Source organism: Desmodus rotundus, chromosome 12, assembly GCF_022682495.2.
Source record: "Desmodus rotundus isolate HL8 chromosome 12, HLdesRot8A.1, whole genome shotgun sequence".
NCBI lineage: Eukaryota > Metazoa > Chordata > Mammalia > Chiroptera > Phyllostomidae > Desmodus > Desmodus rotundus.
This window is the reverse complement of record NC_071398.1, coordinates 84,248,785-84,270,270: the sequence shown is the minus strand read 5'-3', so window position 1 is coordinate 84,270,270 and position 21,486 is coordinate 84,248,785. Positions and strand designations below refer to the sequence as shown.

General features: G+C 48.6%; 1 protein-coding gene across 2 annotated transcripts in view; it reads left to right on the top strand.

Moving 5' to 3' along the window:
• Window positions 1-21,486, top strand: part of KCNH1 (potassium voltage-gated channel subfamily H member 1) — a 308,219-nt gene that overhangs the window by 223,021 nt on the left and 63,712 nt on the right. Inside the window, exon 10 of one of the 2 annotated variants that reach the window (XM_024551338.3) lies at window positions 14,726-14,922. In XM_024551338.3, the coding sequence (XP_024407106.2) occupies window positions 14,726-14,922 (197 nt within the window). Of the gene's footprint in view, window positions 1-5,478; window positions 5,564-14,725; window positions 14,923-21,486 lie in introns of those variants that run through there. The other variant, XM_045188348.2, reaches the window with a different exon arrangement.

The following is a 21,486-nucleotide window of genomic DNA, read 5'->3' as shown; positions in this document are numbered from 1 at the left end:
GTCTTTCTGGCTGTGCTGCCTGAGTAATGTCAAGAGCCCTGGACCTGGAGCTGGAGATTTACTGTTGCTCTGGCTCTGCGTTAACTCCTGCAAGAATTACCACCAACGGGTTAAGTCTCCAGGGCCTCCTGTGGTTCTGCTAAGCCCATCACACTGCATCAATCACCTGTGTGCTCATCTACCTCTCCTATGAGCTGAGACCCTTTGATTTCATATCTCTGGCTTAGTCCAGCACATGGAGGGGACTAGAAGATGCTTGCTGAATTGAATTGAGTCGAATTGAATTGAAAGTCAGACTGTGAAAGGACCCATGGTCCAGAATAAGGGTCTGGACTTTATCTTTTCAGATGAGGGGCCCAGAGACAGTTTCAAACATGAGAGTGACATGAAGATGTGGTTCCACAAGTATGGAGGCGTGGACGCTAGCTAGGAGGCACAGGTGAGAAATGATGAGGACCTCAGTAAGGTGCTGGGAGGGACACATGGAAGAAGAGCCAGAGTCCAGAGATATCAGGGGAGGGAGATCTTCCACAATGTGGGAGGTAAAAAAAGGGAATAGTTTCTGGCCTAGTGACTGAACAGTGACTGAACAGTCGACAGAGCTGGAGGAGGAAGAAGAGGATGGGGTGGATTGAGAGGTGATGGGTTTATTCTGTTGAGTCTACAGTGTCTTTTTGGAACAGTTCTGGGCATGGCTTTCAGAGAGGAAACTCTTCTCGACTTGCAGGTGGCCAGGGGCCCAGGGAGGGGAGCAGCCATGAGGAAGGCTGATGGGCTGGCCCTGGCTCATCAGGCCATCCCAGCTTTCTACTTGCAGTCCTGTCACTGCTGAACTAAGATTTACACTCTCCTGAAATGGACATGTAAAGGTACAAATACTTTCTCACAGATGGAGTCTTTTTCCTTCCTAATTTAGAAGACATGCTCACCTTTGCTTTAAATAATCCATTGACCTTGCCTGGATATTAATGTAGCATCTGTTTATTTACCAACTGTCACAGCATCACATGGTGTTAGCTTCTTTGAGGAAGGATGTAGAGAAAAATCGTTGTCTTGAATGAATGTTCTCTCCCAGCTGGGGAGATAAATGCGTGATTAGTGACAATAAGTAACACAGGCTCTCCTTTCTGTAGACTTCCTGGAGTGAACAGGGAGACGTTGGTGGAGGAGGTGACAGCTGGCTGGGCTTGGCAGGGCCAGCAGAGTGTTTGATAGGCTGGGTTTTAAAGTGGGAAGAGCAGCAGGAGCCTCTAGAGCCATTGGAGGTAGGATTACGTGCAGGTGTATTCTGTGACCAGTGTGAGTAGCATAGGCTGAGAAGACTTCCCAAGTGGCCCGGTGGTTCTCAGCATCAGTGAGTGTAATATTCAGATGGAAAGCTTGTTCACAGAGCACACCCCCAGGACCCTCTTTGTGGATTCTGATTCTGCAGCTCTAGGGTGAGCCCTGGGATCTGCCCGGTCAGCAAGCCCTCCCTCGGGTGATTGCATCGAATGTGGTTGAGGGACAGTACCTTAAGGACATTGCTGTAGATAGTCACTACTTGATGTTTTTTGTGGAAAGGGGTGAGATGATGATCCTGTAGAGAGTAGTAAGGCAGGGAAGCCAGAGGTAGGGGCCCTTTATTATAGTCACCTAAACCATATGAAATTGCCAATATTCAACGATTTCTGACCTGCCAAAATGGTAGGATAGACAACGAGTGATGTATATACAAGGGAAGAAGGTCCAGCCTGGGGTGGGCTCTGTGAAGGTGGAGTCAGGATTTGGATAATGATGTAGGGAGCTGGAGATGGAAAGTGTGGTGGGGGCTGGGGCCTGGGGAAGGGTGTGCTTTGTGACCATGAGCCCGGCACATGGCGCTGGAGCTGAGAGCCCTGAGGGGTGGCAGCAGTGGGGCCTGGGGCTGGGAAAGCAGCTCAGGGCTTGTCTGTGGACATTTCTGAACGTCTAGTTCTCATGGAGAACTAGGCTGTGGGGAACCACTGGAGGCGGTGAGTCACATGTGACACCGTTAGAGCTGTGATTTGTAAGATGAATGAATTGAGACACAGAGACCAGCAGGTCGTGAGGCGACTGTGGCTTAGAGAAGAGACGGGAGTTGTTAAGGCATGGGCAGGAGATACTGGGACAGAATAGGGATGCCAAATAAAATACAGTTAAATTTGGATTGCATATGAAGAACAAGTCATTTTTAGCTTAAATATTTCCAAACAGTAAATGGGACATATTTATGCTAAAAAAAATTATCCATGTCTCTAAAATTCAGCTTTAACTGGGTGTCTTGTATGTTTATTTGCTAAATCTGGCAACCTGAGGTGGGAGGGACAGGTGGATGGGACAGGTGGGTGGGATATTCTGGAAGGAGAGTCTGAAAGATCAGACATAATAGGTTATGAGAAGTAGACAGAGGGAGGTGAGAGGGGTGATTCTGATGTTCGAGTACGAAGGGGGATAGAGACATCGGTAACATAAGGCCTCCAGGGGGAGGAGAAGGGCTGGGGGAGAGAAAAGTGATGTGATTTTGACTTAAAGACCAGTGGAGTCCTCAACAGCTACTCAGCAAGGAGGGTCTGGAACTGGGAAAATAAGCCAGGGCTTAAGACAGAGATTTAGAATTCAGAGGAAGGAATGGGGGTAGAGGGATGGGGAGAGAACAGGCACAGAGAGAACATATGAATATTTTTCTAAATAACCAAGTATTTTAGAGCATTTTAAAAGGGAGTGCGGCCTTTCAGCATGCTCACAAGGAACTTTACATGTTATTAGAAACTTACGATAATAAAGTAAGTAAAATACAATTTTAAAAAAGATTTTATTTATTTATTTTTAGAGAGGGGAAGAGAGGGAGAAAGAGAGGCAGAGAAACATCAATGTGTGGTTGCCTCTCGCGTGCCCTCTACTGGGGACCTGGCCCGCAACCCAAGCATGTGCCCTGACTGGGAATCGAACCATGACCTTTTGGTTCACAGGTCAGCACTCAATCCACTGAGCCACACCAGCCAGGACTCAAATACAATTTTTAAGTGCAATATGATCTCAGCTATATGGGGAGAAACGTTTGAGGATAAAAGCCCACCCGCATCTTCATCAACAGGTCACAGTGGATGGCTTTTGTTTGTAAGGCTGTAGGAGATTTTCTTTTTCATTTTTTATATTTGTCTATTTTCCAATCTTCTTTAAAATGGCATATGCTCCTTTCAAAATCAGTAAATTTATTTTTAAAGCAGATCTTGAGAACGTCAACATCATTCCAAGTTTTACAGATCCTTTCAGTGTTTAGGATACAATTTGAAAAAAATAACATTTTTAAAGACTTGCCATATACTGATCCAATCAGAAAATAATGACATTTATTTTAGGAGGAACTACCCAACCCCTCCCTCAAACAGTTCTGGATTAGGAGGGCAGCTGGGCTGGACAATGAAGACAGGCTGGCTATCTCACAAAGGTTTAAGAAACAGCAAAAGCTTCCTGTAAACCCTCATTATCTTAGAGACGGAGAAGCTAAGCCCTTCACAGAGATGCTTCTGAGATTTTTGTGAGCAGGAGGGGGTGAGGGGACGTCCCCCACTTCCTGCGCTGCCATCTTCCATGGTGCTTTATTCCACATACCGAGTGGACTAGCTAAAGTGCTATATAAAATTTGTATCATAGGTATTTTCATGCTCAGCACAAGAGGAGGAAGTTATGCTTAAGTGTCTCTCGAAACACTCCAGCCAAGCATTAATATTCATACAGCTGTTCCATCAACCAAAGCAATTATATTAAATCCACACTCCAAGCGAGGAGGTGTAGTAAGAATAATCTAGACATTCAGAATTGCAAAAACATTTGTATCAGGTAATGAACATATTACCTGATTGAGAGAGGGTAGGGGTGGGGACCAGGTTCTCTTTCCTAATTCTGTTTTTGCTGAAGCAATTTTTAAAAATTGGTTTTCAGTCCCTAAAGACACTGGCAGTTAGGAGCGTTAACAGATCTTTCTAAAGGAAATTCTCATAACTGTAGGGCCCAGACAGAGCGAGTTGGTTAAATAAAAATTATGGTAAATCAAGATGTAAGAAGTTTTCCTGGCATGCAAAATGTTTCCAATATAACATTAAGTGGGGGAAAAGCAGAATATGTAACTATACATGCAGTAAGAGTAACCTCAATTACATAAAAATCCATATATGAGGAGAAGGAAGATGGAAAGTGTACCAGAATGTTAGCTGATGTTTTTGGATGGTGGCCTATTTTTCAACATATTTCAATTATTTTCTACAATGCACACACAGTCATACCTCAGTACTTGTCGGCTTCAGAACTTGTCAAACCCTGAACTCACTGCATTTTGATGGGAAAGAAATGTTCAGCACTCGGCACTTGCTTGGGACTCATCGTACTTGCTGGAACTTGTATGAGTCACACCACTGCCCCACATGAGAAAATGCTTCATCACTCGTCGCTTGCTTGGGACTCATCAGTTTTTGACTGGTCCCAAGTTCCAGAATGAATTAACGACAAGTACTGAGGTGCCACTGTATATATTGTTTTATAAACAGAAAGGGACAAATCAAGTCATTTTTTAATTTTCATCTAGAGCGATCTTGGAAAATCATCACCTGCTTTCAGTGGAAGATTTGTGGTCTGTATCAGTTAGCGCAGAGACACGCGACTAATTAATTTTATCTAACTGCAGTTGTGAAGAACAGAGGGAGACTCGTCATGATGCTTCCAGACCTTTGCTTTAGTTTGGCCATTTGTGGGGGGCCCCACTCAGGTAGAGGGGCAGGGTTGTCTGCTCATGCTCAGTATCTTCCCCACAAGGAAAGCTGGTGTCCCACATTTGGGTGAGGTTTCCATTCCCTTACAGAGAAGATTTGTACCATGAGATAATTTCTGATATTCATTATCTTTATTCCTTTTTAAGTTTGCCTGTAAATTCTCAGCTCAGTATCAATCTGGATCAGAGGGAATTATGGGAGTGTTTGTAAGCAGGTCAGCAAATTCCTTCTTGAGTCAGGCTGGCAAAGGAGCTACCTGAGGATACCCAGATGCCTGCACGCAGGCTGGAAACCAAGTCTGTCCTTCAAGTCATCCGTCCTAAGGCATTCTAAGTCTTTCATCTCCTGGCCAGCCTTATGTGGTTCACTCAGACCTGTCTTTTCAGAGACGTGTTGATTCATTCAGTCCATGAACATACCAGGTGTCGTGCTGGGGATGGAGATACAATGGTGAACCAAACAAACATGCCTGGCATAGAGCTAACAGTCTCACCAGAGAGACAGACAAGTAAATGTGCAGTTGTATAATATAGCCAAGATTTCTAATAGGAGTAAGAATGGGATGCTGTGGGAGCTTATAAAATAGGCCAGCCAGGAGAAACCAAAGGAGGCTTCCTGAAAGAGGTGGTATCTGAACTGAGACTTGCATGATGAATTGAATTCCCCCAGGTAAAGTAGAAGAGTGACAGAATCACATTTATGTTTATAGAGATGATCCCGGCTGCTGTGAAGAGAATGGACAGCAGACAGGGAGACCAACGAGGAGGATGCTGAGATGAGTCACCTGAACTGACTCAATGGCAGTGGAAATGGAGAAAACTAGACACACCGAAAAGATATCTGGTAGATCAGGTTGTCAGAGCTTGGTCACTTGCTGGCTATGGAGATGAGGGAAGAGTCTGGAACGACCTGGGCAACCTTCACTGGGACGAGGGACACCAGTCTGGGTCCCAGGGAGTCTGGGTTCACCTGGGAGGGGCGCCGGTTCCGTTTGCACCTGTGGATCTGAGCTAAATGAAAGTGTCCAGAGGGAGATCCTGGTCTCAGAAGAGAGACCTAGGCTCCAGGCATAAACCTGGGGGTCATCATGATCCAGGTGGCAATTGTAACCCGCGAGAGGTGGAGCAAACCCCAGAAGCAAGGGGAGGGTGGGTAAGAAGCCATACAGTCTAGAGCAGAGCCCCAAGGAACACATTGATATGGGGCGTGCATGTGAGAGCCTGTGGCGGAGCCAGCAGAGGGGGAGAGACCAGGATAGAGGGGGTTCGCAAAAGAGAAGGAGAGGGGTACGGTATCTTCAAATGTTCCAGAACCTTATTCACTGCCCAGAAGATGTCATGGATTGTAAGACACACTGATATTTTATAGCGCGAGAAAGAACGCTGCCAATTAAACTGTGACTTATCATTGATTGTAAGACACGTTCTGATTTCAGAGCTAAAAAATGCTAAACAACTTAAGTATATACATTAGAATCAAAGAGCTGTTACAAGCTGAGGACTAAAAAATATCTCTTAGCTTTCTCTGGAAAAATTATCGACTATTGTGAAAGTGGTGTTATTGGAGTAGGGGGTCAGGAGCAAGATCAAGGATGAAGAGAGGTGGGTGTTGGGTTCAGGGGTGCTTAACAAATTGCATGGATCTCCCCAGAATTCCAAGCCAAGAGAGAGACAATAAGATAAGTCAAGACAAAAATCACCTTCTATCTTTCTGATGAAGCTAATATTGGGGAACGTGCATGATATCTGCATCCAAGGAGGCTTCCCAATATCGAGCCCCAGAATTAGACCCACCCTGGCGGTGCTGAGCAGCACAGACCTACCCCTGTGAGGGTCTCCCTGCAGAGCTCATGGTGTGGGGAGACAGGGACACGTGCTTCCTGTGGGCAGACAGACCCCGAGGACAGAGTAAGGGACTGGCCTCACATGGGCAGCCTCTTCTCCAAACTCCTCAGACGAGCGGAAGAGAGAGGCCAAGAGTGTGACATCGTGGAGCTGCCTTCCCGGGAAACGTCAGGCGTAGGGATAGGTCATTTCCCCTTAGCAGTAGGAGGGCAGAGGCAGTCTGAACAACACTGCCAACAGACCGAGCTGTAAGAGGAAGCTCAACATATCCCAAACCAGCTGTCTTCATTCCCGGCCACCCAGCTTTTTTCCTCTGCTCTTTGGAAAAAGGGCCAATCTCCCTCATGTATCTAAATTCTCTTGCCTTCCCATAGAAAGCCAGCTCTGTTCCCATTTTCTCCACAAAGTTGCCGTGGTCCTGCCTAGCCCAGTCTCCACATACCTTGGTATTCCATTTTTACTTGTGTGATGCTTCGCTGTTGCCTACACGGAGCCAAGGTTGTAAGGTTGTCTCCTTAGTTGTAAGGCCCTTGAACGTAGAGACAATGTAGAGACACCCATCTATCTTATCCCCCTTCACCACTGGAACACTGCCTGATCCGTGGTAGGTAAGGCCAAATTGTTGAACTGGATTGCATTGGGTGCAAAGACGGTGAGACATAACCCTGCCTTTGGGAACCCCCAATCAGACGCTGTGCACAGCAGACTTAGCATATGATGTCACAGGTCCCTGCAAGGGTCTTGTTGACCGGACATCTGGTTGACCCGTGCAGCGTCCCATCTCTCCTATAGGGACGGTTTGCAGAAGAGCGTGATTATTGCTGCCCTTTGGCCTGACCTCACAAGAAAACAAGTATTTCTTAAACATCTCTGAACTCTCCCGTAAAACCCAACATGAGAGCAGACCTTTCTAGAACAAGACACCCCTCTGAGGCACGCCTGTTCGTGGGGCCAAGGCCTTCGCAGCATCTGCAGTCCCAGCTTTCTTTGTTGGCAAAAGAAATCCATCAAAACATATTGGCTCAGCCCCCAACACCACAACACAATCAGATAAGACCTGGCGCATGAGGCTAAGACTTTATTCCTAGTAGTGTAAGGCAAACGGATGGGAAGGCAAACGGATGAGATTCTGCTATGTCTGTCTGTCTTCGTTGTACATTCCCACTTCCCGAAACCGTGACAGTTGAAGCAGAGGTCACGGACTGCCAGCAGCGTATTTTTGTTGTTGTTGCTGTTGTTTTTGTTTGGTGTTTTTCTCAGTACAAACAAGAAGAGGGACATTGTAGATTCACAACAGGTAAGAGAAGGCAAAATGCAAGGTGTCAACACCTTGCTTACCTACTCTTGCCGTGATCTCAGACAACCAAGGGAAAGGGCCATCAGTGCATGCGGGAGAGTTATCAAGTATTCCAAAATAAGCCGGAAAGCCTGGACTTGGCTCCGTTGGGGTGAGGCACATGGTGGCACCTGAGGCAGGGTCCCCGGCCCCTGCCTGGCCTGATGTAGCCTCAGTGAGGCTCCCCAGTACATTCTCTGCAGAGCCTGGCTCCCCAGTCCAGTCAGGGCTGGGCCAGGAACAGGGGTGGGTGTGGCCAAGGTGTTTAGCTCCTGGTTCTGGAGCTTCTGCTGTGAATGTGCTGCCAGAGGCCCCATCACCACGTTACTGCTCAGGCTTCCAGAAGTGCAAACCTGTGCTTTTCCCTGGAGCAGATGAGAAGGCAGGTGTGTGTGCACCTCCCTACTAGAGCTCAGCACGTTGCCCTGCCCACTGGACTGTGGACTCCTGAATGGGCTCAGGTGTGAGCTCAGCTGCTTCATAACTCCCCTGCCAAAGAAAAGTTTACACAAGACAGGAACTCGTTTTTCTCTCGTGTAGCACTCCAGGTATAAGACAGCTAGCATGGCGACTTCACGGTGTGAGCACCCAGCCTTCTTCCAGCCTGTTGCTCCATCCTAACTAGGTCCGAGGGAATGCACATCCTTGTTCCAGCCAGGAGGAAGGAGCAGAGGGGAAGGGCAGGCCTGCCCCAGAAGTTGTACACATCCCTCTGTTCCCCATGCCTTAACCAGCCTGTGGACAGATGGCCTCACCTAGCCGCAGGGCATCTGGTCATCCTCCAGCCAGCTAAAAGTCACGGGCTCTGTTATGATTAAGAGGAGAGAGTTGCTTTAGGGGAACAGCTGGATTCCCAGGCCATAGCTCCCTAAGATCAAAGCTGCCTCCTATTGGTCCTTCTCCCCATCACTTTGCATGGTGCCTGCCCAAGGTAGGTCTCCACAAATGCTGACTGGGAGGAAGGCTGCGTGGGGGAGGGCCGGCAGAGGACAGCTCCGTGGGAGCACTGTGGGACGGAGGCCCGTGGCAGCGTGGGGAAAGCTCATGGGGTCGCGGCAATCATCTCACCTCTTCGGAGCCCACGTTCCTCTGCTTAAAATGTGGCTGATGATGCCTGTGGAATATCCTTACAGGGCTGTTAAGGGGATTCTTCTTTTATTGCGGCTACTATTTATTGCGCATCTACTATGTTCCAAGCACAGTGCTTTGTTCTCCTTACTTCATGTAAAGCTTTCAGCAGCCCCAGGGGGTGGTGTTTTTATGCACATTTTATAGCTGACTCCACTGAGACTGGGAGAGGTTGAGTAAGATGCCCAGCGCAGTTGGTTTCTTTATGCATTCAGCACCCACAGAGTGCCCGCTGCGTGCCAGAGATGCTGCGGGGGCGCAGCAATCAGCAGCACGAAGAGTGGCTCCAGCCTGCACAGGGCGTGTGTGATGGCAGCTGCTCTGGTTAAGGGGTCAGGGATTCTTTCAAAGCGGAAGCGAAGGCCACCCAGACCAAGGAGCAGGGTGGAGTGTCAGGCAGTGCTGGGAAGGCCCTGAGGGGACAGGGGAGCTGGGCCTGGAGGGACTTGAAGAACTTCCATGTGACTGCAGAGTGGGGGAGGGGGAGAGGCTGACAGAGGCCAGCTCAAACCCTGACAGGGTGGAGCTGAGCTTGAACTCAACTTGTCTGGCCCTGAAGCTTCTATTGAGAGAATGGATAAGGAAGTACTGGGAAAACAGGCTGAGGCAGTACTAGGAAGGAGGAGATTTTGGCAAATTTTCTTTGTGTCTTAGACCTGTCTCCCAGGACAAAGGAGAGGACCCAGATTTAACGTGCCTGGCACCTGTGAGGAATCCAGGAGGTCTGAGGCCTGTGCGTGTCCTCATCGCCATCCTCCTGGACCATCCGTCAGTGGTGTGCGCACAGTCTGCTCAGGGTTTGCCAGGGAGAGTGATGCAGGCCCTCTGTTCTGGTCTCACATGCAGAATCATTCCTAGGAACAGGAGAGACAATGGCTCTCCCTCGGAGGCCCTCTCAGCCATGCCAGGGTCTCCACAGTCACATTTCACCATCCCGATAAAGTGAGTGACAGGCCCCTCCAGTCCTGAAATGGCTTGAGGACAGAGGACTTCCTGATGCCCCAGAGAAGAGGAGTAAAGGCAGTAGAGGGCGGGGGCTGGGAGGGGTGGCCCTCGCTGCACCCCATGTTCCTGGTGCCTCTCAGCACCCCCAGTAGAGCCACCAAAGGCGCAGTGAATCCAGCCACCGAACAAGCTGGCGTCGCACACCCAGGGTGCAGACTACGGCAGGTGCTCAGGTGGGTTTGCAGCTGAGTGAGGAGACCAGGTACTTTCATCAAAGGCTTGCGAAATGTACTGGCAACACTCACCTCTGCAGGTGACTGAAGGAGCATACAATCCAAAACATGGGGTTTTCCAGAGGCAGAAGCTTTCAGTCCTGCCAAAAAGCCAAATCCTGTGCCATTTCCTCTCTGGAATCATCTCTGTGCTTCATCTTCATGCTGGTTAACTGGAGCCAGCTCACACACCCTTCAGTCTTCCCTGAGCCCTTGAACTTGAGCTGATAGCCCTCCTGCCGTCTCCCCCATCACAGCTCCTGTCATGTTATAATCCTGAGTCTCACTGCACGTGTTTGTCACTCCACTGCCGTCCCTCGGCCCCTAGAACAGTGCCTGCCGGAAGTGGCATGAAGGACTGAATGAGTCCTTTCTAATTGGCTTGGGTCTGGAGATAACTTGATTTGAGCGGCAGATGATGACTTTACCTGCAGAATTAGATTTTGCTTAGTGCAGGATACTGTGAGGGGTCCTCACAAGAGCACGTGGTAGGGAACAACGAAGAGAAGCAGCTGTATATTTCATTTTTGCCCTTCCCTCTCTGGCCTGCCAAGCTCACTCAGAATTTGTCTTTGAGTAAACAGGGCCTTTTTCTGGAGAATTGTCAGTTTAGAGTAGAGTCACTTCCTCCCCTGCGACTCTTTAACATGTGGGCAGGCTGTGCCATCCTCCCAGGGCCCCAGTTCCAGCACCCCTGGAATTTGCCCTGATCATCCACCCCTCTGAACCCACCCAAGTCCCACTCCCCTACCCCCAGCCTCTGTCCTTCGCTGAATGAAATTATCTGCAGGGTCTTGGTTTTCTCCTGTGCTGTGTGCCCCCTGCAGAGATCTCCTGCCCTCTCCTGGTGCCTTCCGAGCCCTGTGTCCCGGCTCCCATCTGGGTGTCTCCTTCAATCCCCCATTTGTAGCCCGTAGTTGTGGCCCTTCCGCAGTGGAGGTGCGGTGGGGACAGCTGCGTGTAATTGGGTGGGGGAAGGAGTGAGTGTCACAGGGGTGCTTGCTTGGAGTTTTAATTAGACTGCCTTTCCCCACTTCCCTTTTTAAAAATTTCCCCTCCAGCTCAGCAAGTCCACTTAGAATGCATTTTAGAAATTGGAACGTTGCTTTAACATTCTGCACCCGTGCCTCAGTGTAATAAGTAAATCAATAAGCCAATTGCTTCAAGTAGTTTGATTTCCCAATGCACTGGCGTACCTTTTGTTCTCCGGTGAATGATGATTTCACACCAGGGAACAAGGAGGGAGTGTGGGTGTAGGGCTTGTCCTTGCTTCTGATTCGCAAGCTGTCCTGGGAAGTCATTGTTCCCAGTGATGCGTGGAGCTTACAAGCAGCCTGCCAAACGCTCGGTACCCTTCCCTTTGATGCTTTCCCCAAGTCCTGCGTGTTGCAAATACATTTCCCATTTGCCAGAATAGTCTTGGGTTTGTTTTGAATCTGACAGGTCCTCCAACACCACATTCTTAAGTCTTACTAACATGATTTATCCAAAAACATGTCCCTCACAGGAAGAATCAGATCCAAGGTATGACAACACTGAGACCGAGACCGTCCACGTTATTGTGACAATCTTTCCGTGAAGCACTTTTTGTGGTGGAACTGCCCTCTACTTATTGTTTCTGCCAAACCTTTGCTTGGAAAACTTTACAATGGGCGGGTTGTCATGTCTAAAGATGCACGTATTTATTTCCTGGTGTGTTTCAACCACAACGTGGTCGCCCTTTGTTTCAAGCAATAGGTTTGAAGAAGTTGTTTAGAAACTGAATTTTTAGAGATAATTCACAGGTTAAATATACACAAGGAGCTATTGTTTTACTCTGTGGGTTCTTTTGTAATTAGAAAAATGACTGTCAAATTTGTTTGAGAAGTATGCTGCTCATGCGTTAGATCTTGTTTAAATGAAGTAACGTTATGAAGAATCGGGCAAGGTTACCAACGCTCTTCTCCTCCCGATAGTCCTGGCTTAGTTACACCCCACCACGTCCCAATAGGAGATGGCAAATTTTGTAAATTCTGCATTTCGCATTGATAATCGAGATGCTCCTTCAGGACAATCTGTCCCTGTTCTTGCTCTTTCTCGTCTCCTTCTTTCAGGGAAGAAAGCGGGGTGCCTGCTCAGACCCGGGACTGTTTCTGATGTTCTGCTGAAGTACTAGGGAATCTATTAAGTCTCATGGGCCTAGATTTCTATGGTTCTGTGTCTTCTGGCTGTCCATTTCTATGTAACAAACCACCCCTGCACTTAGTGGCTCAAGAAATTCATTATTGGTTCTCTTCATTCTGTGGATTTTCAGTCAGCTGCTTGGTTCTCACCTGGCCTTCCCACGTGTAGTTGCAGGCCAATGTTGGCTGGGGCCGTGGGTTACTGCCCGATTGGGCTGGGAGGCCAAGAGAGCTCATTTATAGGAGTGGCAGAGGCTGGCTGTCCGCTGAGAGCCCTGCTGGGCTCCACAGAGCACCTACATATGACCTCTTGTGTGGTTCATTCTTCTCAAAACATGGTGGTTGGGTTCCAAGAGACCCGGCAGAAGCTGCAAGACCTTGCCTCCAAGTCCCAGACATCACTTCTGCCATACTCTGTGGGTCAAAGCAAGGGATGAAGGTCAGTCCAGACCCAAGGTGAAGAGAATTAGGCTTTGCCTCTTGATGCGAGCTGCAGCATACAGATGGGGTCCGTTTTTTAATTTCCATACTGTGCATCAGAAGAAGGCTGTTCTCTAGAGGAATGAGATTAAGTAAATATGAAAGGCAGGAGAGGCGCTGTGATGCAGCGTAGGGAGCGTGTGGAATGATTAACGTGTGCAGACGAACTGGGCAGGCTTGCTGGGTGGACTCAGCACTAGGGAGCAGGGAGCACACACTGAATGAGCCTTTGTCCATGAGCCAGGTAGCACCCACAGAGAGAAACATCCCCATCCCCTGGCCGCAGCCCTAAATTAGCCCACTCCTGTTACTGATGACTGAGTCACAATGTGGCAAGGGAACTTAAGTAGCAAAGTTTTAAAGGCGTGTTCACCTGAAAGCTCCCCCATGCATGCATCCTACTCATATGGAGTCAGCAAAACCATCCCCGTAAATTGGAGCTGCGCGGTACTTCACAAACACATAAAGAACAGTGCGGTCATGTGTCCGGTACATCGTTTCTCAGCTCGCATGGTAGGAGTGCTCACAGAAGACCGTGCCCAAGGGGTACGTATAGACTTAGAGTCAGACTTTGCGTGTTTAAGAAAAGGTCAAGTTCTGTCCAGGTGCTTGAAAGTCTGATTGCCTTTGTAGCCTGAATCAGGAAAACAGCTGTCCTCTTCATCATACCTGGGGTCCCGCTGAGGAGCAGAGGGTGGCTGCTCCGGGCACAGGCGACTGTCCTGAGGGTGATCAGGGTTACTTTTCACCCTGGTAGCCTTGCTTCCTTCCCCCTGCGTACTCCTCTCTGGATGCCTGAGGACTCAAATTTGTGGTTACCTGTGCTGAAAATGTAGAAGCAAGAGAAACAACATTTCAAGCTATTTATAACCGGAGGCTGTGAATTAGGCTTTGTATTAGACATATGTTGAATGTTGGTCGCGGGGAAAGGTAGGAAGAATGCCCGTAGGTGTGAAAAGCAGGTATGTAGAGGTTGATAGAAGTCTAACCCAGAATATGGCTGTGTGGGATTAGTACTCTATTGATTCGTGATGTACGCTCTGTGGAATGCTAAGCCCTTAGGACCCTGGAGGTACCATTGATAGGGGGCCAATATTTTTATACGACCAGGAGGGAATTTGGCAAGGGTGAGGAACACGGAAGAGGCGTGGGTGAAAGGGTGAGGGATGGGGCCACCATACAAACATGAACTCAGGACAGTGGACAGAACACGCGAGGAGACGGGCTCCGCTCTTGCCTGACTTCGTCCACGTAGACCATCCCACACAGAGGAGACTCCTGTTCTTCGGTTCTATGCAGAGTCCACGCCCTCCCCTAAGAGCCAATCGCAGATCCACCCTTCACCTTCCTTCCTCACTTCTGTCGACTCTAAACTTGGACAGAACCCCTCCTCTGCGCCGGGCACTGTGTTACGTGGAGGGACAAAACACACGAACTCATGCTGGGAAACACACAACAAACAAGCGAACAAATAAATAATTTGAGATTGGGACCGGTGTTTTGGAAAGCTGGGGGTGTGCTAAAGAATAACAGGGGTCCCGTTTTGGTTAGGACATTCAGGAGGTAACATGAATGATCTCAGAATCACTGGTTAAACTTGGACATGTGTTTTGTAGTATTTTTAAGTTTTTCAAATTGCGTGTTGTTACCGTTCAAATGAAAGCCATTGTTGCCTTTGCTGAGCCCGAGCTGCAGGATGAGCCGCATTTCTGGGGAGCAGAGGGAAGCGACCCAATGGCCAGAGCCCTCCTGGATGACACTTCCCTCATTCACCCCTCTCTCTCCTCAGGGAAGGGAGACGTGTTTGGAGATGTGTTCTGGAAGGAAGCCACCCTTGCCCAGTCCTGCGCCAACGTTAGGGCCTTGACCTACTGCGACCTGCACGTGATCAAGCGGGACGCCCTGCAGAAGGTGCTGGAGTTCTACACGGCCTTCTCCCACTCCTTCTCCCGGAACCTCATCCTCACCTACAACCTGCGGAAGCGGGTGAGCTGGCAGCGTCCGATTCTTCTCTACCAGGAGCCGTCCCCGTGCGCCTGGGGTCACCGCGTGGGCCGGGAAAGTCCTTTTGTGGTTTATTTAAGGGGAGCCGTTGGTTCTGTGGGGGGTTCTGTTCATTGCTTGCTCTTCAGAGCTTTTGCTGTAGAATGAGGGAGAGAGGAATGTTACTAGGTTAAAAGATGGATCAGTTTCAGAGCTGAAGAGATTCGCTCATGAGTGTGTCCCTGGGCTTTCCCCCAACAATAAATACTTAGACCTTTAATATTTTGGAAAGATGACTAAAGCAGATCATTAATCAATAAAATGGCTGAGTGGGGCCACTTAATATAAACTGAGTTCTCTCTGGTGACTGGGACCCGCTGAGAGGTGTGAGGACATTAGCCAGTGGGCAATAAGAATTTTTAAAAAGATATGAAAATGATACAGTTGGATGCAGAAAATAAGAAACATATGGACTCTGATGACCTAGAGAATATTTTATGTACGAATGCCAATTTCGCTGGTTGAGGAATAGTATTAGTTTTGAGAGCCAAAAGATTTCTTATCTGAAGTTGTGTTTTGTACCCTTAAATCATCAGAATTGCTCCATCTGGCTGTGAGGATTAAAATATTTGTCTTGTACTCTAGGTTTTCATGGTTGATTTTCTTGCACTGTATTTAACTCTTTTATTTAAATCAGTAACAAGGTAGCTCTGGATCTACAGCAATCATCTGGAAGGATTGTCATAGAAATCTTGCCAAAAAAGACATTATAATCTTTCCTCCAAGGTCCGTGTCTCTATTAACACTGTTGCTATTGCCCCGAGGTTCCAAGTTAGAAACCTTCTCCTCCACTGCGACCCTTCTCCCGCAGGCTCAGGCCATTTACTCATCAGATCCTGCAGGTTCTGCCTCGGCTCTCAGACCTGAGTCCACACTGTGCTTCCTCCTTGGGGCTCTCCCAGGGCCCTTGGGACACAGCACCCCTGACACAGACCCTTCCCGTGTCCTGGATGACGTAGTAGGCTCCAAACATGCCCTCCCACCTCACGCCTGTCCTCAGTGCGGTGCTCTCTCTCCTGGTCATGTGAGTGACCTTAGAGACTAATCAGATCCTGTCCCTCCCTCTGTGAAGATTTTTGCTCCCACTCTGACTGCAGGGTAATGTCTGCACCCTCCAGCCTGGCTTATGTGGCTTTTCACACCTGGCCCAGACTGAGCCCCCAAGCCCTCACCTCAGTCATGCTTCCCACGCCCACCTCTGGCACCCTGCACATTCCCACCCTGAGGACCCCGCACAGCTCTGCAGCCATGCCGCACCCTCTCAGACCACTGTGCCTCCACACGAGCTTCCTGGGCCTGGGATTCTTTTCTTTCCTTCTGTGTGCAACAGACACTTCTTAACGCTTCAGATTCTGCTGAAATGTTTATTTGTTCATTCATCAAACCCGGGACACAGCAACTGAACTAGGTAGACATATAAAACTGAGTAACACTTGGTTGCCTGTCTCCAGGAACCTAGAGTCCCCTGGAAGAGGCAGCCACAGGAAGCTTAGTACAGTGCACGATGCTAACTAAGGATGGTGAGTGTGACTTGTCTGGAGGGTTGGGGCAGTACGGAGGAGGAGGGCAGCTAAAGGGGCAGTTGAGGAGAAAGTATCAAGGGGTGATACCTGAGCTGAGCCTTAAAAGATGAGTTTGCCAAAAAAGGAAAGGAAGCAGGTGTTCCAGTGGGAGGGGCAGTTTGAAGCAAAGGCACAGAGAAAGGAAACAGTCTTCCAATCCCTTGTAAAAGATTCTAAATGCCTGTCATTGGGTTATCCAACAATAGGCTTCCAAGTATTTTGAATCTCTTGAAGTGAATGCCTTATGAATATCTGCTCGGAGACCCGGGAGGGTAGGGGCTTGGTGAGTTGGTGTCCCCAGTGCCTAACCCAGTACAGAGAAATAATTAACCTTTGGGGATGGCAAGGAGAAAGCAAAGGGATCTCTGGGCCTCAGTTTCCATGTCGTAACATATGACATTGTAACTAGATTTTTTTATGGCCCTGTGATTTGAATGCTGGTCATTTAAATTCCAGTGGGGAATTGGCAAGGGTGGAGAAAAGAGAGTATTTACAGTTCTTCCTTATGTATCTGGGAACATGGAATGCTTGCTGCTGATCTTTTCAGCCAAGTAGATTCTCTTAAAGTCTATTTTTTTTTATTTATTCCTTCTTTTTATGAAAGCAAGTTGATTACAATTAGCTTTCAGTGTTCGGATAATATAGATTGAAAATGTGCAGTTTGGGTTATTTGGAGGAGTAATCATCTTCAAATAATTGTGGATCTAATCTGTCTTAAAAAACAAGGGCAACAGCAAAACACCACCTTGGAGGTCAGATGATTGACAGCTCTGGAGAAGAGAAGACTCGGGGCCATGGTTTTGAAGGGTGTGGTGGAGGAGTGTTAGGCAAGGTCTGCAGGGCCGCCACAAAGTGCAGAGAATGAATCAGAGCTGCAGACAGTATAGGAAAGACCTTGGTAAAGTTCCGAGCTGCCCAATGAATGCACTTAGGCAGCCTGCCTGTCCTGAAGGTATTTAGGCATCCCCCTAGGTACCCCTCAGACACATGTGAAGGAGACTTAGGTACCTGGTGAAGAGTCACATCAGTTGACCTTGAAATATCCTTTCAAATTGCCACTGAGTCTGCTGTGGATGCAAGAGAATTTTAGTGAGATCCTTTCTGTAAAGAGGTAGCCATTTATTTTCTCGGAAAAAAAAGAAGCTTGTCACGTTGGTATTGCCATTGTAGTCTCTCACTGTGTCCTTCTGAGAATTAATTTATAGTTACATAGGGCATAGAAGATGAGAACATTTACATGCATGAATTATCCTTGCAGCTAATTTTTTTTTTCTGGCGAAGTGAAGTGCATTCTTGTGGTTGTTTCTATCTTGGCAAAACCCAGCGTGTTATTTGCGAAGATTTCTGAGAACACAGTGCCCTCGACATCTGTCTGGGGAATTGTTTGGCGTTGCGGGCCTCCTCTAGCGCACAGCGGCAGCTCTGCGCTGGAAGGTCCTCCGTGGCCGTCCAGTCTCTCCTGCCTTCCCCCCACCCTCATTGCACACTGGGTTAGTAATGAGCGAGCCCTGACTCGGTGACCAGGCTGCTCTCTGCTTCTCACCGCTTCCTGGCCCACGCTGGCCTCTGTATCGAAGCCTCACCCTGGCATCCCTAAATCCGTGTGCATAAGACCCAGCTCTCCGTACTGCTCTGAAACCCAGCTCAGGAAGGGAACTGTTGCCTGACTCCATTTCCCCAAAAGAACCCGAGGTCAGAGGCAGGGATGAAGGAGGCAGAACCTGGAGGCCAATTCAGTATGCTGACCTTTGGTTTTCCTTGCCTGGGGGCGCTGAGCCAGAGGAGACCTGTGTCTGCCCCCTGCCTGTGCCACCTAGTGCTGCTGTAAGGTACGAATGCTTCCTCGTCTGTAAAACGGGAACCATGGGAAGTTCTACCCTAGCAGGATAATTGTGAGGATTGCATACTGCTTGCAAAGCTTTCACATGGGGTCTAGCACCTAGTACGTGCTCAATTCGGTTGTGGGTTATTATGATTTTGTTCTGTCCCCCGGACACCCTACTCCACTCTCCTCTTTATTATCTTGTGCCTTTCGGAAAATAAAAAGAAGGCAATCCCTCTGACTTCGTTTGCACAGGGTACTCGCTCTGCCGAATGGATGTTCTGTGGGGTGGATTTTATTACAGGGTTCCCTGAACCCCTCGCAGCAAACGCGGGGCCAGCTGCTCTGGAAAGTGGACGTGGTGCTGGCCTCACTGTCATTCTGAGCTCCTGCGAGGGAGAGGTCAGCACTCACCCTCTTTTGGGCCAGTTCTGTTCATGGGGGGGAAAGTTAGGCTGTTCTGACATCTCGGGTCAGTCGCTGGCGAGTCAGGCTTTGCCAGGAGGAAAGCAGAGCATCTTCTTTCTTCTGAGGGAGGGGGCCTGTAGTTGTCCATGAAGATGAGGGGAAGTGGAGGGTTCTTCATCCCAGACCCTTGGCTCTCTAGGGTGCCAGGCTCTCCTGGAATTTTCCTCCAGGCCCCGAGTCATCTTCTATCTATAATCAGAGCTTTACACACTATTAATGGTAACAATCTTACCAACTCCCAGTACTGTGCAAGCTACGTCACATCGTCCACGTGTGCTTTATGTCAGCTTCTCAAATCCCCAAGTCAGCCTCGTGGCTTTAGAGAAGCAACCCCATTTCCCAAGGGAGTAGACTAGGACCCTGTGGAGAAGAGAATCAGTCTTCCAAGGTCACCCGGCAGGTAAGTGACACCCTGCACACCAGCACACTCAGACACTTGTACAGCAAAGCCACAGGAGTGCCCAGGTAGGGACACAGGAGAGGTTTCCCCTCGTAGGCACAGGCATACCCTGCCGGGTGTGCGGGGAAGCACGACACACCTCGCTTTCATTAGGCAGCAGGTGAACCTGGCCGTGACATTAGTAACTTACTAGGAAGACCACTGGCTCCAGTGCTAAGGACCTGGGTTTGAATCTGGATCTGACTGCTGACTGCTGACTACTGAACTATTGGAAGCCTCATCTTCAATAAAGGTCTGATCAAAGTTCCTCCTTATTAGGTATACCGTGATCACATATATTAAAAAATAAGACATTAAAGATGACATTCACCTGTAAGAATCACTCACTACTTACATATGTGTTTCCCTCTCCTCCCACTGCCTGTCCCCTCCCTCCACCTTCAGCCTCTTCTTTCCTTGGACGTCCCAGGTCATGCTTTGCTCCCATTTGCTTCTAACCAGGTCCTTTCTTTCCTGGGTGTTTCACGTGGGCTCTACTTTCCTTTCAGCCTGGGATGAGGTTTCATTCCCAGGTGCTGGCCGGGGGGTGGGGTCCTCCGGCTCCTCACAAGTGAATGGCGCGGTGCAGACGGGCAGTAAGGTAATCCCCAGCAGTCAGTGCACCGGATGATTGGCATGTAGGTAATTGGGAGGGTGGTTCTCATTCTCTGCGTGTGGGCCTTTACTTTTAAAGCTAATATTGTTGTGTACTCAAGTATGTTTTTGCAGTGTTTGCTTATATTAATTTGTTCCAGGATGGATTTTTCTTAGCTTGCTGAGGCTGCAATCTAATGAGTTAGGGAAGGAGCGGGGACTATCCTTACTGGTGCTTTCAAAGCAGGGGCCTCCTGGTGCCTGTTTTCTAAAACGGAGGTTGCCATAGCGAACTGTCTTGAATCCTATATGTGTATTTCTAGGCCGTGTTAACCAAAGGGAATTTTACTCTGGAAAAGAGGAGATCGAATCATGGAGCCTCAGAGAGAGCTCTGCTCATAAGTAGCATTGGAAAGCCTTTCAATTTTCTCCCGAACAAATTTTTGCAGAAGGTTGATAAGATGGAAGGAGAGACTGCAAGCCAGGTGCTCAGAAATGCACCTCCTTCCCCATGAATCATCACAGCCTAAGTTTTTAAAGTGATCCCTACACAGCCCATATTTTCCCTGCCGTCCCTCCTTAGTGGGGGCTTCTGTGGAATTAAAATAACCCATTAGACTGTCCAGCCACACAGATAATAAAATCGGGGAGTTGGAACAGGGGTGGGGAAGGGGACAGATGATGTGAGTGATTAGATCATAATTCTTTCAGGACAACAAAATGTCAGTCAAAGCCAAGTCCCTTTCTCCTCAAGAAAATCCCGGAGTGTTGTTCAGGACCTGTGTGGCCTTCCGTGGATCCTCAGAGATCCTCCCTGTAGTGCACCCCAAACCTTAGCAGAACCCCAGGAGTGGGAGATGATGAAAGTATTCCATGCTTCTTTTTGTATAAATTGGCTGGTGGCATCTTTATGCATAAATTGGCATTTATGTATAAATGCAGGTGGTCAAGCTGTATCCAGCCATTTTTAAGAAAACGGTGAAGTTCTGGAATGAGTATGAGCTTTCAAGCTACATCTTCACATCTGGGCTCAGCCACTTGCCATCTGGGGGCTGGGGGAGATTGAATAAGCACCACCGTTCCTCTCCTGTGGAGTCATACTACCTACCCCAAAGGGCAGCTCTGGGGAAGGGTGGTCAAGGGCCGGGCACATTGCCTTACATGTAGCAGAAGCACTGGCGAGTTAGTGCCCTTCCATTATCCATAGGACTGGGAGGAGCAAAGCAAAGGAGAGCAAGAGCTATAACAGTTTGCCTCATAGAATGATCACATGGAGGCAGGAAGGCAATGGTGGTTAAAAATGTGGGCACCAGAGTCAGAGTGCTGGGGTTCAAAGCCAGGCTCTCCTTAGCAACCTTGGGCCAATTCCCTAACCTCTCTGGGCCCCAATTCATTCATTTATAAAACAGGGGCAGTCATCTGCCTTGGCAGGGAGCTCTGATATAGCAAGTTCTTGATGTATGTGTTGCTGTCACCATTAGGTGACTGAAGTTTTAAAAGAGGAGGAGGGGCTGAATTAGAATACCTAGAAATCTTATAGCCAGGTGATTCCAAGACCTGTGCCTGGGCCCCCAAGTAGCACCAGACAACCAGGTGGCTCATCAGTGGGGTTTGGTAAAGAA